Source organism: Coregonus lavaretus (assembly GCF_964263955.1).
Source record: "Coregonus lavaretus genome assembly, chromosome: 3".
NCBI classification, from domain to species: Eukaryota; Metazoa; Chordata; class Actinopteri; order Salmoniformes; family Salmonidae; genus Coregonus; species Coregonus lavaretus.
Genome location: NC_139990.1, coordinates 1,880,312 through 1,894,724, shown reverse-complemented (window position 1 = coordinate 1,894,724; position 14,413 = coordinate 1,880,312). Strand labels below are relative to the sequence as shown.

General features: G+C 43.3%; 2 protein-coding genes across 3 annotated transcripts in view; both read left to right on the top strand.

Moving 5' to 3' along the window:
- Positions 1-14,413, top strand: part of LOC311125099 (focal adhesion kinase 1-like) — a gene marked incomplete at its 5' end in the record, with an annotated part of 1,344,976 nt that overhangs the window by 1,146,606 nt on the left and 183,957 nt on the right. The window lies entirely within an intron of this gene.
- The window catches only part of LOC311110282 (CUB and sushi domain-containing protein 3-like), a gene marked incomplete at its 3' end in the record, with an annotated part of 541,145 nt that overhangs the window by 423,400 nt on the left and 103,332 nt on the right, over positions 1-14,413 (top strand). Inside the window, 1 exon segment of the mRNA XM_084152993.1 lies at positions 8,761-8,934. Coding sequence (XP_084009119.1) covers positions 8,761-8,934 — 174 coding nt within the window.

Sequence of the window (14,413 nt, the reverse complement as noted above, 5' to 3'; positions counted from 1 at the left end):
GCATTCAGTTGTACAACTGACTAGGTATCCCCCTTTCCCCCTTTCCCCCGTAGAGCTCTGAGACAGGATTGTGTCGAGGCACAGATCTGGGGAAGGGTACCAAAACATGTCTGCAGCATTGAAGGTCCCCAAGAACACAGTGGCCTCCATCATTCTTAAATGGAAGAAGTTTGGAACCACCAAGACTCTTCCTAGAGCTGGCTGCCCGGCCAAACTGATCAATCGGGGTAGAAGAGCCTTGGTCAGGGAGGTGACCAAGAACCCGATCGTCACTCCACCAATCAGGCCTTTATGGTAGAGTGGCCAGACGGAAGCCACTCCTCAGTAACAGGCACATGACAGCCCGCTTGGAGTTTGCCAATAGGCACCTAAAGGACTCTCATTGACCATGAGAAACAAAATGATCTGGTCTGATGAAACCAAGATTGAACTCTTTGGCCTGAATGCCAAGCTTCACGTCTGGAGGAAACCTGGCACCATCCCTGCGGTGAAGCATGGTGGTGGCAGCATCATGCTGTGGGGATGTTTTTCAGCGACAGGGACTGGGAGACTAGTCAGGATCGAGAGAAAGATGAATGGAGCAAAGTACAGAGAGATCCCTTGATGAAAACCTGCTCCAGAGCGCTCAGGACCTCAGACTGGGGTGAAGGTTCACCTTCCAACAGGACAACGACCCTAAGCACACAGCCAAGACAATGCAGGAGTGGCTTCAGGACAAGTCTCTAAATGTCCTTGAGTGGCCCAGCCAGTGCCCGGACTTGAACCCGATCGACCATCTCTAGAGAGGCCTGAAAATAGCTGTGCAGCGACGCTCCCCATCCAACCTGACAGAGCATGAGAGGATCTGCAGAGAAGAATGGGAGAAACTCCCCAAATACAGGTGTGCCAAGCTTGGAGTGTCATACCCAAGGAGACTCAAGGCTGTAATCGCTGCCAAAGGTGCTTCAACAAAGTACTGAGTAAAGGGTCTGAATACTTATGTAAATGTAATATTTCCGTTTTTTATTTGTAATACATTTGTGTACCGGTAGATTAATGAGGGGGGAAAAAAACAATTTAATCCATTTTAGAATAAGGCTGTAACGTAACAAAATGTGGAAACAGGGAAGGGGTCTGAATACTTTCCGAATGCACTGTACCATGGATCAGCCCTGGCACACCTTTATCTGGAGAAATATACCATGGATCAGCCCTGGCACACCTTTATCTGGAGAAATATACCATGGATCAGCCCTGGCACACCTTTATCTGAAGATATGTACCATGGATCAGCCCTAGCACACCTTTATCTGAAGATATGTACCATGGATCAGCCCTAGCACACCTTTATCTGAAGATATGTACCATGTCACAACCCTGGTACATGTCTAGAATGTATTATTATTAACTATATTGTTAGAAACAATGTTTCTATATTCTGTTTTCAAACCATATAATCTGAAACAATGTGTTTCCTATAGGCTATAAGCAAACCATTTATAGTCTGATAACATTGTCTCTCTCTCTCCGGCAGTAACCATGGTGTTGATGCACAGTGTTTTTTAATAAAGACCATATGCTGTGTAAAGCTAGCAGCACTTTAAACAGAAATAGCTACTGGAGACATAAGAGGGTCAGGGCCATTTTAATTTTCATCCTACTGAAATGGTAGTGAACCGTATCTCCTCAACTGGCTATCACAAAGACTAGGCCTCTGGCTCACTGATCAACCATGGAGCTAGGCCAACACTTCTTCATGGAAAATAGGATTTTATTTCACCCCTTGGGTGTGTGGGGGGGAATGGGGTGTGTGTGTGTGTGTGTGCGTGTGTGTGTGTGCAAGTGTGTGTGTGTGCGCGTGTGTGCAAGTGTGTCTGAGGGGGTGTGTGTGCGTGTGTGTCTGAGGGGGTGTGTGTGCGTGTGTGTCTGAGGGGGTGTGTGTGCGTGCGTGCCTGTGACTCCACCTTCACATGCATGTATTTGAGGTTGAGCTCAGCTATTTTAATGTGCAATGATGTGGTTTTAAATTCCGGTTATAGACGGTGCTCAAGTGAAGCGGAAATTGCTTCTTTGCAAAGAGAAACAAATTACATCTGTAATTATGCAAATGCACTGCAGTTGTTTGTGAAAACGTGAGAAAGAGAGAGAGGGAGAGATAGAGAGAGGGCGAGAGAGCAGCTGAGAATGGCAATGAGGAATGAAGTGTGGATGGACCCTCCAGGGGTGAGAGGGAGAGGGGGAGATAGAGAGAGAGAGATGCGTCAACAGCAACCTTGGGAAAATCCTCTGCATTATCATTAACAGCAGACTAGTTCATTTCCTCAGTGAAAACAATGTACTGAGCAAATGTCAAATTGGCTTTTTACCGAATTACCATACGACAGACCACGTATTCACCCTGCACACCCTAATTGACAAACAAACAAACCAAAACAAAGGCAAAGTCTTCTCATGCTTTGTTGATTTCAAAAAAGCTTTTGACTCAATTTGGCATGAGGGTCTGCTATACAAATTGATGGAAAGTGGGGTTGGGGGAAAAACATACGACATTATAAAATCCCTGTACACAAACAACAAGTGTGCGGTTAAAATTGGCAAAAAACACACACATTTCTTTCCACAGGGCTGTGGGGTGAGACAGAGATGCAGTTTAAGCCCCACCCTCTTCAACATATATATCAACGAATTGGCGAGGGCACTAGAACAGTCTGCACCACCCGGCCTCACCCTACTAGAATCTGAAGTCAAATGTCTACTGTTTGCTGATGATCTGGTGCTTCTGTCACCAACCAAGGAGGGCCTACAGCAGCACCTAGATCTTCTGCACAGATTCTGTCAGACCTGGGCCCTGACAGTAAATCTCAGTAAGACAAAAATAATGGTGTTCCAAAAAAGGTCCAGTTGCCAGGACCACAAATACAAATTCCATCTAGACACCGTTGCCCTAGAACACACAAAAAACGATACATACCTCGGCCTAAACATCAGCGCCACAGGTAACTTCCACAAAGCTGTGAACGATCTGAGAGACAAGGCAAGAAGTGCCTTCCATGCCATCAAATGGAACATAAAATTTGACATACCAATTAGGATCTGGCAAAAAATACTTGAATCAGTTAGAGAACCCATTGCCCTTTATGGTTGTGAGGTCTGGGGTCCGCTCAACAACCAAGAATTCACAAAATCGGACAAACACCAAATTGAGACTCTGCATGCAGAATTCTGCAAAAATATTCTCAGTGTACAACGAAAAACACCAAATAATGCATGCAGAGCAGAATTAGGCCGATACCCGCTAATTATCAAAATCCAGAAAAGAGCAGTTGAATTCTATAACCACTTAAAAGGAAGCGATTCCCAAACCTTCCATAACAAAGCCATCACCTACAGAGAGATGAACTTGGAGAAGAGTCCCCTAAGCAAGCTGGTCCTGGGGCTCTATTCACAAACACAAACAGACCTTACACAGCCCCAGGACAACAACAACAACAACAACAACAACACAATTAGACCCAACCAAATCACGAGAAAACAAGAAGACAATTACTTGCCACATTGGAAGGAATTAACAAAAAAACTGAGCAAACTAGAATGCTATTTGGCCCTAAACAGAGAGTACACAGTGCCAGAATACCTGACCACTGTGACTGACCCAGACTTAAGGAAAGCTTTGACTATGTACAGACTCAGTGAGCATAGCCTTGCTATTGAGAAAGGCCGCTGTAGGCAGACCTGGCTCTCAAGAGAAGACAGGCTATGTGCACACTGCCCACAAAATGTGGTGGAAACTGAGCTGCACTTCCTAACCTCCTGCAAAATGTATGACCATATTAGAGACACATATTTCCCTCAGATTACAGAGATCCACAAAGAATTCAAAAACTCCCATATCTATTGGGTGAAAAACCACAGTGTTCCATCACAGCAGCAAGATTTGTGACCTGTTGCCACAAGAAAAGGGCAACCAGTGAAGAACAAACACCATTGTAAATACAACCCATATTTATGTTTATTTATTTTCCCATTTGTACTTTAACTATTTGCACATTGATACAACACTGTATATATACATCATTTGACATTTGAAATGTCTTTATTCTTTTGGAACTTCTGAGTGTAATGTTTACTGTTAATATTTATTTTTTATTTCACTTTTGTTTACTATCTACTTCACTTGCTTTGGCAATGTTAACATACGTTTCCCATACCAACAAAGCCCTTAAATTGAAATGAAATTTAATTGAGAGAGAGAGAGCAGCTGAGAATGGCAATGAGGAATGAAGTGTGTCTGGACCCTCCAGGGGTGAGAGGGGGGGAGGGAGAGGGAGAGATAGAGAGAGAGGGAGAGAGAGCAGCTGAGAATGGCAATGAGGAATGAAGTGTGTCTGGACCTTCCATGGGTAAGAGACAAAGGAGACTTTGTGAGGAATCACTTTCTACAGACACTCAGACCACTTCAGGTTCTCCCTCATAGTCTTAGTGTGACAGAGAGCCCAGAATCGGACTGGCCATAATGGAAGTTTGGGCAAATGCCATATTGTTATTATTTTTTGTGAAGAATGATCATCATTTAGCTAACAATGAGGGCCTCAAGGGAAAAAAAATAGCTGGTGTGGGGGCCTCAAGGAACGTCATTTGGTCAGTCTGTTAGAAATGCCCGGGACGATTTCTGGTCCAAGTGTGTCTCTGAGAGATCCTTCAAAACCTTAGTGCAGACACAGCCAGATATGGCTTGCTGCTTCAAGTTCAATTTCAACTTAGTTCTATGATCATACACAAGACAGTGAAATTATATCCTCCTTATCGTGTGATGCCTAAAGCATTGAAACACTGAAAAATATTTAAGCATAAACATTTCTTTTCACTGACGATTCACATCAATAAAAGGCCATATGACTTTGAAAATCCAACATTGTTAAATCAAGTTAATAAAAAAAACAGTTGTTTTTGACATTGTCTGCAGTAGAGAAGCAGTGCCTGGGGTGGGATGCAGCTCAGTAGTTAATTCTCGTGGACTGGGCTATGAGTTCAGACTGAGGTGGACTGGGCTATGAGTTCAGACTGAGGTGGACTGGGCTATGAGTTCAGACTGAGGTGGACTGGGCTATGAGTTCAGACTGAGGTGGACTGGGAAATGAGTTCAGACTGAGGTGGACTGGGCTATGAGTTCAGACGGAGGTGGACTGGGCTATGAGTTCAGACTGAGGTGGACTGGGCTATGAGTTCAGACTGAGGTTACCATACACTGCCAGGCTGGCGGACAGAGGAGAGAGAGAGGAAAGGATTACTGCAACCCAAAATGGAGGAGAGGAGGTGGAAGTAATCCTCTGTGTCTGCTCTGTTTCTACCTGTTTGTTCCTACACACGTCAAAACATTCATTGAGTAAGCACAGTGGGGCTGGGGGTTTTCGCGAGGTGACACACACACACACACACACACACACACACACACACACATACACACAGAGATACACACACACACCCCTGCTGTTACAGTGAGGGAAAAAAGTATTTGATCCCCTGCTGATTTTGTATGTTTGTCCACTGACAAAGACATGATCAGTCTATAATTTTAATGGTAGGTTTATTTGAACAGTGAGAGACAGAATAACAACAAAAAAATCCAGAAAAACCCATGTCAAAAATGTTATAAATTGATTTGCATTTTAATGAGGGAAATAAGTATTTGACCCCCTCTCAATCAGAAAGATTTCTGGCTCCCAGGTGTCTTTTATACAGGTAACGAGCTGAGATTAGGAGCACACACTTAAAGGGAGTGCTCCTAATCTCAGTGTGTTACCTGTATTACATTTACATTTTAGTCATTTAGCAGACGCTCTTATCCAGAGCGACTTACAGTTAGTGAGTGCATACATTATTTTTTTAATTTTTCATACTGGCCCCCCGTGGGAATCAAAGCCACAACCCTGGCGTTGCAAACGTCACGCTCTACCAACTGAGCTACATCCCTGCCGGCCATTCCTATCCCTACCCTGGATGACTCTAGGCCAATTGTGCGCCGCCCCATGGGTCTCCCGGTCGCGGCCGGCTACGACAGAGCCTGGATTCGAACCAGGATCTCTAGTGACACAGCTAGCACTGCGATGCAGTGCATTAGACCACTGCGCCACTCGGGAGGGTATAAAAGACACCTGTCCACAGAAGCAATCAATCAATCAGATTCCAAACTCTCCACCATGGCCAAGACCAAAGAGCTCTCCAAGGATGTCATGGACAAGATTGTAGACCTACACAAGGCTGGAATGGGCTACAAGACAAGCCAAGCAGCTTGGTGAGAAGGTGAGAACAGTTGGTGCGATTATTCGCAAATGGAAGAAACACAAAATAACTGTCAATCTCCCTCGGACTGGGGCTCCATGCAAGATCTCACCTTGTGGAGTTGCAATGATCATGAGAATGGTGAGGAATCAGCCCAGAACTACACGGGAGGATCTTGTCAATGATCTCAAGAAAGCTGGGACAATAGTCACCAAGAAAACAATTGGTAACTCACTACGCCGTGAAGGACTGAAATCCTGCAGCGCCCGCAAGGTCCCCCTGCTCAAGAAAGCACATATACATGCCTGTCTGAAGTTTGCCAATGATTCAGAGGAGAACTGGGTGAAAGTGTTGTGGTCAGATGAGACCAAAATGGAGCTCTTTGGCATCAACTCAACTCGCCGTGTTTGGAGGAGGAGGAATGCGGACTATGACCCCAAGAACACCATCCCCACCGTCAAACATGGAGGTGGAAACATTATGCTTTGGGGGTGTTTTTCTGCTAAGGGGACAGGACAACTTCACTGCATCAAAGGGACGATGGACGGGGCCATGTACCGTCAAATCTTGGGTGAGAACCTCCATCCCTCAGCCAGGGCATTGAAAATGGGTCGTGGATGGGTATTCCAGCATGACAATGACCCAAAACACACGGCCAAGGCAACAAAGGAGTGGCTCAAGAAGAAGCACATTAAGGTCCTTGAGTGGCCTAGCCAGTCTCCAGACCTTAATCCCATAGAACATTTGTGGAGGGAGCTGAAGGTTGGAGTTGCCAAACGTCAGCCTCGAAACCTTAATGACTTGGAGAATATCTGCAAAGAGGAGTGGGACAAAATCCCTCCTGAGATGTGTGCAAACCTGGTGGCCAACTACAAGAAACGTCTGACCTCTGTGATTGCCAACAAGGGTTTTACCACCAAGTACTAAGTCATGTTTTGCAGAGGGGTCAAATACTTATTTCCCTCATTAAAATGCAAATAAATTTATAACATTTTTGACATGCGTTTTTCTGGATTTTATTGTTGTTATTCTGTCTCTCACTGTTCAAATAAACCTACCATTAAAATTATAGACTGATCATTTCTTTGTCAAATGTACAAAATCAGCAGGGGATCAAATAATTTTTTCCCTCACTGTATATACAACAAAAAACACTTTTTGGGAGAATACAATGAGTATTAAGTTGAAAAATTTATAATTGGTGGCGTACTGTGGATACCAATATCTCTTGTGAGCCTCCCAGGCCATGTTGCCCAGGGTTAAGAACATAAATTGTTGAGTAATAATATTACATTGTATTGTATTACACTATCTATACCAGGGATCATCAACTAGATTCAGCCACGGGTCGATAATTTATTGAGAAGATGGTTAGGCGCCCGGAACATAATTACAAATAATTTGTAGACTGCAAATTGACAGCAAGAATATAATATTTGACTAAAACATAATCATTTCAAACCTTGCTTACATTTGTGTACCATCACATACAGGTACACTATATCGCTCTATTATGCGTGGGAATATTTTGATTTCCAAAATGTAAATCACTTGGAGCTGATTTGCTGGTGTTTTTAAAGCCTTTTATGGCCAACAAAAACATTTAAATAATAATTGCTCAGAAAACTTGGGGGGCCAAATAAAATCACCCACGGCTGCCGGTTGGGAAACCTTGCTCTAAACTTATTCCACGAATCCCTTGGCCAAAATGTGTTACATCTGTTGTTGTTTGTAGTATTCCTAAATAAATATATGAAATTTTATAAAAATAAAATAATAATAATATATATTTTGAGATCTGGCTGTGTACCCCTTGCAGTACCACCCCAGTTTGAGGACCCCTGCCCTAACACACTGACTTCCAGACCAGTACGCGATCACTCACCCATACTTAGCCCCCAGTCTCACATCTTAGACTCCCACTCCCTCCCTCTTTTATCTCTCCCTCACTGACTCAGTCTCTGGTCCATTATCTCATTTCATAAGTCCCAGACAGTCTCCCTCTCACTGATAAAGTCCCACAATGTCTTGCAGTATCCCTCCTAGTATCATGTCCCCATGGCCCCATACATAGGCCCAGAACCACCAGTTTCTCCCCTCCCAGGATCCATGCCTCCCAGGCGGACAGAGCTGGAGAAAGGATACAGTACCAGTCAAAAGTTTGGACAAACCTACTCATTCAAGGGTTTTTCTTTATTTCTACTATTTTCTACATTGTAGAATAATAGTGAAGACATCAAAACTATGAAATAACACATATGGAATCATGTAGTAACCAAAAAGCTGTTAAACAAATCAAAATATATTTTATATCTGAGATCTTTCAAATAGCCACCCTTTGCCTTGATGACAGCTTTGCACACTCTTGGCATTCTCTCAAAAGTTATCCATTACATATGAATCAATATGGAATTTCAATGTTACCCCTACTTTTATACGGTACATTACATACAGTATGAATTAAAATGGAATCTCAATGTCAATTTCTCTATCTCCCCCCAGCAATCAGCTGTGGACACCCAGGAAGCCCCATCTACGGGCGGACCATCGGTAACGGCTTCAACCTGAACGACGTGGTGAGCTTCTCCTGCAACACGGGCTACGTGATGGAGGGGCCCTCGAGGGCCCAGTGCCAGGCCACGCGCCAGTGGAGCCAGCCACCACCAACGTGTAAAGGTGGGGAAAAAAGTTAAGTCTTCTATTCACACGGAGTACGCTTGCTCGTTCCGCCTGACCACTGCAGTGCACCCTGGGTAAAATGGGGAGGAAGGAGGAAGGGAGGGGGTCATCATGGCTTGTAGTGGGATTGTAACCAATCAGCATTGTAATCAATCAGCACGACAATGGCCTCTGTGTTGGGTGAATGGAGACATTTGGTTGCTCTGTGTTTCTGTGTGTTATGTGGTTGTGGTGAGTTGTGGTGGTTTCACTGACCGGTATAGGGTTTTTGAATGGTTGTGTTGATCCGTTGCCCAGTGCATGACACTTGCCTTGCATGTGACTTAGTTTACAGCGATGCATTTCAACCAGACTCATTTGATTTTGTGACGTTGTGTTTGCTGTGTTATATTACCCTGCCAAGTGTAAATATTACGCCCACACTGTGTTGGCCTTTGTTGATGCCAGTGAATCAATGTCTCAGGTTCTTAGAATTCATAATAAGCCATTGTGCCATGTAGGGGAGAACCAGGGCGAAAGTAACACATGGCGAAAGTAACACATGGCGAAAGTAACACACCTACAGTTAGGGGAAAAAAGTATTTGATCCCTTGCTGATTTTGTACGTTTGCCCACTGACAAAGAAATGATCAGTCTATAATTTTAATGGTAGGTTTATTTGAACAGTGAGAGACAGAATAACAACAATAAAATCCAGAAAAACGCATGTCAAAAATGTTATAAATTTATTTGCATTTTAATGAGGGAAATAAGTATTTGACCCCTCTGCAAAACATGACTTAGTACTTGGTGGCAAAACCCTTGTTGGCAATCACAGAGGTCAGATGTTTCTTGTAGTTGGCCACCAGGTTTGCACACATCTCAGGAGGGATTTTGGCCCACTCCTCTTTGCAGATCTTCTCCAAGTCATTAAGGTTTCGAGGCTGATGTTTGTCAACTCGAACCTTCAGCTCCCTCCACAGATTTTCTATGGGATTAAGGTCTGGAGACTGGCTAGGCCACTCCAGGACCTTAATGTGCTTCTTCTTGAGCCACTCCTTTGTTGCCTTGGCCGTGTGTTTTGGGTCATTGTCATGCTGGAATATCCATGCACTACCCGTTTTCAATGCCCTGGCCGAGGGATGGAGGTTCTCACCCAAGATTTGACGGTACATGGCCCCGTCCATCGTCCCTTTGATGCAGTGAAGTTGTCCTGTCCCCTTAGCAGAAAAACACCCCCAAAGCATAATGTTTCCACCTCCATGTTTGACGGTGGGGATGGTGTTCTTGGGGTCATAGGCAGCATTCCTCCTCCTCCAAACACGGCGAGTTGAGTTGATGCCAAAGAGCTCAATTTTGGTCTCATCTGACCACAACACTTTTACCCAGTTCTCCTCTGAATCATTCAGATGTTCATTGGCAAACTTCAGACGGCCCTGTATATGTGCTTTCTTGAGCAGGGGGACCTTGCGGGCGCTGCAGGATTTCAGTCCTTCACGGCGTAATGTGTTACCAATTGTTTTCTTGGTGACTATGGTCCCAGCTGCCTTGAGATCATTGACAAGATCCTCCCGTGTAGTTCTGGGCTGATTCCTCACCGTTCTCATGATCATTGCAACTCCACGAGGTGAGATCTTGCATGGAGCCCCAGACCGAGGGTGATTGACCGTCATCTTGAACTTCTTCCATTTTCTAATAATTGCGCCAACAGTTGTTGCCTTCTCACCAAGCTGCTTGCCTATTGTCCTGTAGCCCATCCCAGCCTTGTGCAGGTCTACAATTTTATCCCTGATGTCCTTACACAGCTCTCTGGTCTTGGCCATTGTGGAGAGGTTGGAGTCTGTTTGATTGAGTGTGTGGACAGGTGTCTTTTATACAGTTAACGAGTTCAAACAGGTGCAGTTAATACAGGTAATGAGTGGAGAACAGGAGGGCTTCTTAAAGAAAAACTAACAGGTCTGTGAGAGCCGGAATTCTTACTGGTTGGTAGGTGATCAAATACTTATGTCATGCAATAAAATGCAAATTCATTACTTAAAAAATCATACAATGTGATTTTCTGGATTTTTGTTTTAGATTCCGTCTCTCACAGTTGAAGTGTACCTATGATAAAAATTACAGACCTCTACATGCTTTGTAAGTAGGAAAACCTGAAAAATCGGCAGTGTATCAAATACTTGTTCTCCTCACTGTATATATATATATACAGTGATTGAATTGTTTTTTCCCTAATCAATCTACACAAATGTATTACAAATAAAAAACTGAAATATTACATTTAAATAAGTATACAGACCCTTTACTCAGTACTTTGTTGAAGCACCTTTGGCAGCTATTACAGCATTGAGTCTTCTTGGGTATGACGCTACAAGCTTCCAAGTGGCGCAGCAGTCCAAGGCACTGCATCTCAGTGCTCTTGCTGGGCCACTCAAGGACATTCAGAGACTTGTCCCAAAGCAACTCCTGTGTTGTCTTGGCTGTGTGCTTAGGGTCGTTGTCCTGTTGGAAGCTGAACCGTTGCACCAGTCTGAGGTCCTTTGCGCTCTGGAGCAGGTTTCCATCAAGGATCTCTCTGTACTTTGCTATGTTCATCTTTGCCTCGATTCTGACTAATCTCCCAGTCCCTGCCACCACCATGCTTCACCGTAGGGATGGTGCCAGGTTTCCTCCAGACATGACGCTGGGCATTCAGGCCAAATAGTTAAATCTTGGTTTCATCAGACCAGAGAATCTTGTTTCTCATGGTCTGAGAGTCTTGAGGTGCCTTTTCGCAAACTCCAAGCGGGCTGTCATGTGCCTTTTACTGAGTGGTGGCTTTCATCTGGCCAATCTACCATAAAGGCCTGATTGGTGAAGTGCTTCAGAGATGGTTGTCCTTCTGGAAGTTTCTCCCATCTCCACAGAGGAACTCTAGAGCTCTGTCAGAGTGACCATCGGGTGCTTGGTCACCTCCCTGACCAAGGCCCTTCTCCCCTGATTGCTCAGTTTGGCCGGGCAGCCAGCTCTAGGAAGAGTCTTGGTGGTTCCAAACTTCTTCCATTTAAGAATGATGGAGGCCACTGTGTTCTTGGGGACCTTTAATGCTGAAGAAATGTTTTGGTACCCTTACCCAGATCTGTGCCTTGACACAATCCTGTCTCGGAGCTCTACTGACAATTCCTTCGACCTCATGGCTTGGTTTTTGCTCTGACATGCACTGTCAACAGTGGGACCTTATATAGACAGTTGTGTGCCTTTCCAAATCATGTCCAATCAATTGAATTTACCACAGGTGGACTCCAATCAAGTTGTAGAAACATCTCAAGGATGATCAATGGAAACAAGATGCACCTGAGCTCAATTTCGAGTCTCATAGCAAAGGGTCTGAATACTTATGTAAATAAGGTATTTCTGGTTTGCATTTTTAATACATTTGCACAAAAAAAATCTAAAAAACTGTTTTCGCTTTGTCATTATGGGGTATTGTGTGTAGATTGCTGAGGATTTTTAGAATTAGGCTGTAATGTAACAAAATGTGGAAAAAGTCAAGGGGTTTGAATGCTTTCCGAAGGCACTGTATGATTCTGGGGGTCAATTACCTTATGTCATGCCATGGAAATGTGCTAAGCATGATGAGTTTGCCATTTGTAAAGACAATAAAAACGTTTATTCTATCAAGACACGAGGAGCACGCATGACTAGGACAGCTGGAGCGCATGTGTTGGTAAGGCTAAATATGAATAGTCATTGAAAATGGTGAAAAACATCCCATTAAAAAGTAAGATGTGAAAATTATGTAGCTATCATGTGATCCATTTTTAGTCCGATTTAATATTGTAAGGCAAAATATTGTGTTTGCGCAACATTGCAATGTTGACGCATGGTTCATTTTCTTAAATGTCGAACCTATAGCATTAATTATTCAAATCGACACAAACGTGAAATGATTAGTACATTTGTTGAATGTAACGAGCGTTACAAACCAGAAACATGGAGATGAGACTATTGTCTCACGAGCTCTTACTGAGTTACTCCCTTCCGGAAGGTACAAAAGGAACATTGTGGTAGTTCTGTTCTCGGTCTATATAATTTCAACTCATTTACCCTAGAAATTAAAAATACAGCTGCTAATGGTAGAGGACATACACTGAGTGTACAAAACATTAAGAATACCTTCCTAATATTGAGTTACACTAATTCAACCATGAAGGCCTGATTCACACAGTCTCCTCTGAAACAGTTGATGTTGAGATTGAGATGTGTCTGTTACTTGAACTCTGTGAAGCATTTATTTGGGCTGCAATTTCTGAGGCTGGTAACTCTAATGAACTTATCCTCTGCAGCAGAGGTAACTCTGGGTCTTCCATTCCTGTGGCAGTCCTCATGAGAGCCAGTTTCATCATAGCGCTTGATGGTTTTTTGCGACTGCACTTGAAGAAACTGACTGACCTTCATCTCTTAAAGTAACAATGGACTGTCGTTTCTCTTTGCTTATTTGAGCTGTTCTTGCCATAATATGGACTTGGTCTTTTACCAAATAGGACTATCTTCTGTATACCCCCTCTACCTTGTCACAACACAACTGATTGGCTCAAACGCATTAAGAAGGAAAGAAATTCCACAAATTAACTTTTAAGAGGGCACACCTGTTAATTGAAATGCATTCCAGGTGACTACCTCATGAAGCTGGTTGAGAGAATGCCAAGAGTGTGCAAAGCTGTCATCAAGGCAAAGAGTGGCTATGTTGAAGAATCTAAAATCTAAAATATATTTTGATTTGATTAACACTTTTTTGGTTACTACATGATTCCATGTGTGTTATTTAATAGTTTTGATGTCTTCACTATTATTCTACCGTGTAGAAAATAGTAAAAATAAAGAAAAACCCTTGAATGAGTAGGTGTGTCCAAACTTTTGACACACCTACTCATTCCCAGTGCACTACTTTTTGGAATAAAAAAAAAATCCCTTGATTTGATTTGACTTAACTTTAAAATAGTGTGACTCATGGACTGAGAAATGCAGTTTCATGTCAGTACCTCTACTAAGCTGTACCCCCGCACATTGACTCTGTACCGGTACCCCCTGTATATAGCCTCATTATGACCTGGACTAACCTGTGCCCCCGCACATTGACTCTGTACCGGTACCCCCTGTATATAGCCTCATTATGACCTGGACTAACCTGTGCCCCCGCACATTGACTCTGTACCGGTACCCCCTGTATATAGCCTCGCTACTGTTATTTTACTGCTGTCTTTTAATTATTTGTTATTTTTCTATTTTCTATTTTATTTTTTACTTATCTATTTTTTACTTAACACTTAATTTTCTTAAAACTGCATTGTTGGTTTAGGGCTCGTAAGTAAGCATTTCAATGTAAGGTCTACAACTGTTGGATTCGGCGCATGTGACAAATACAATTTGATTTGATTTGATCTGGCCCTATATGAGTGACTGCGAGAGGGTTAGGCGTGTCCTAAGTGTTGGAATGAATTTATCCCTTCCATGTTTCTGC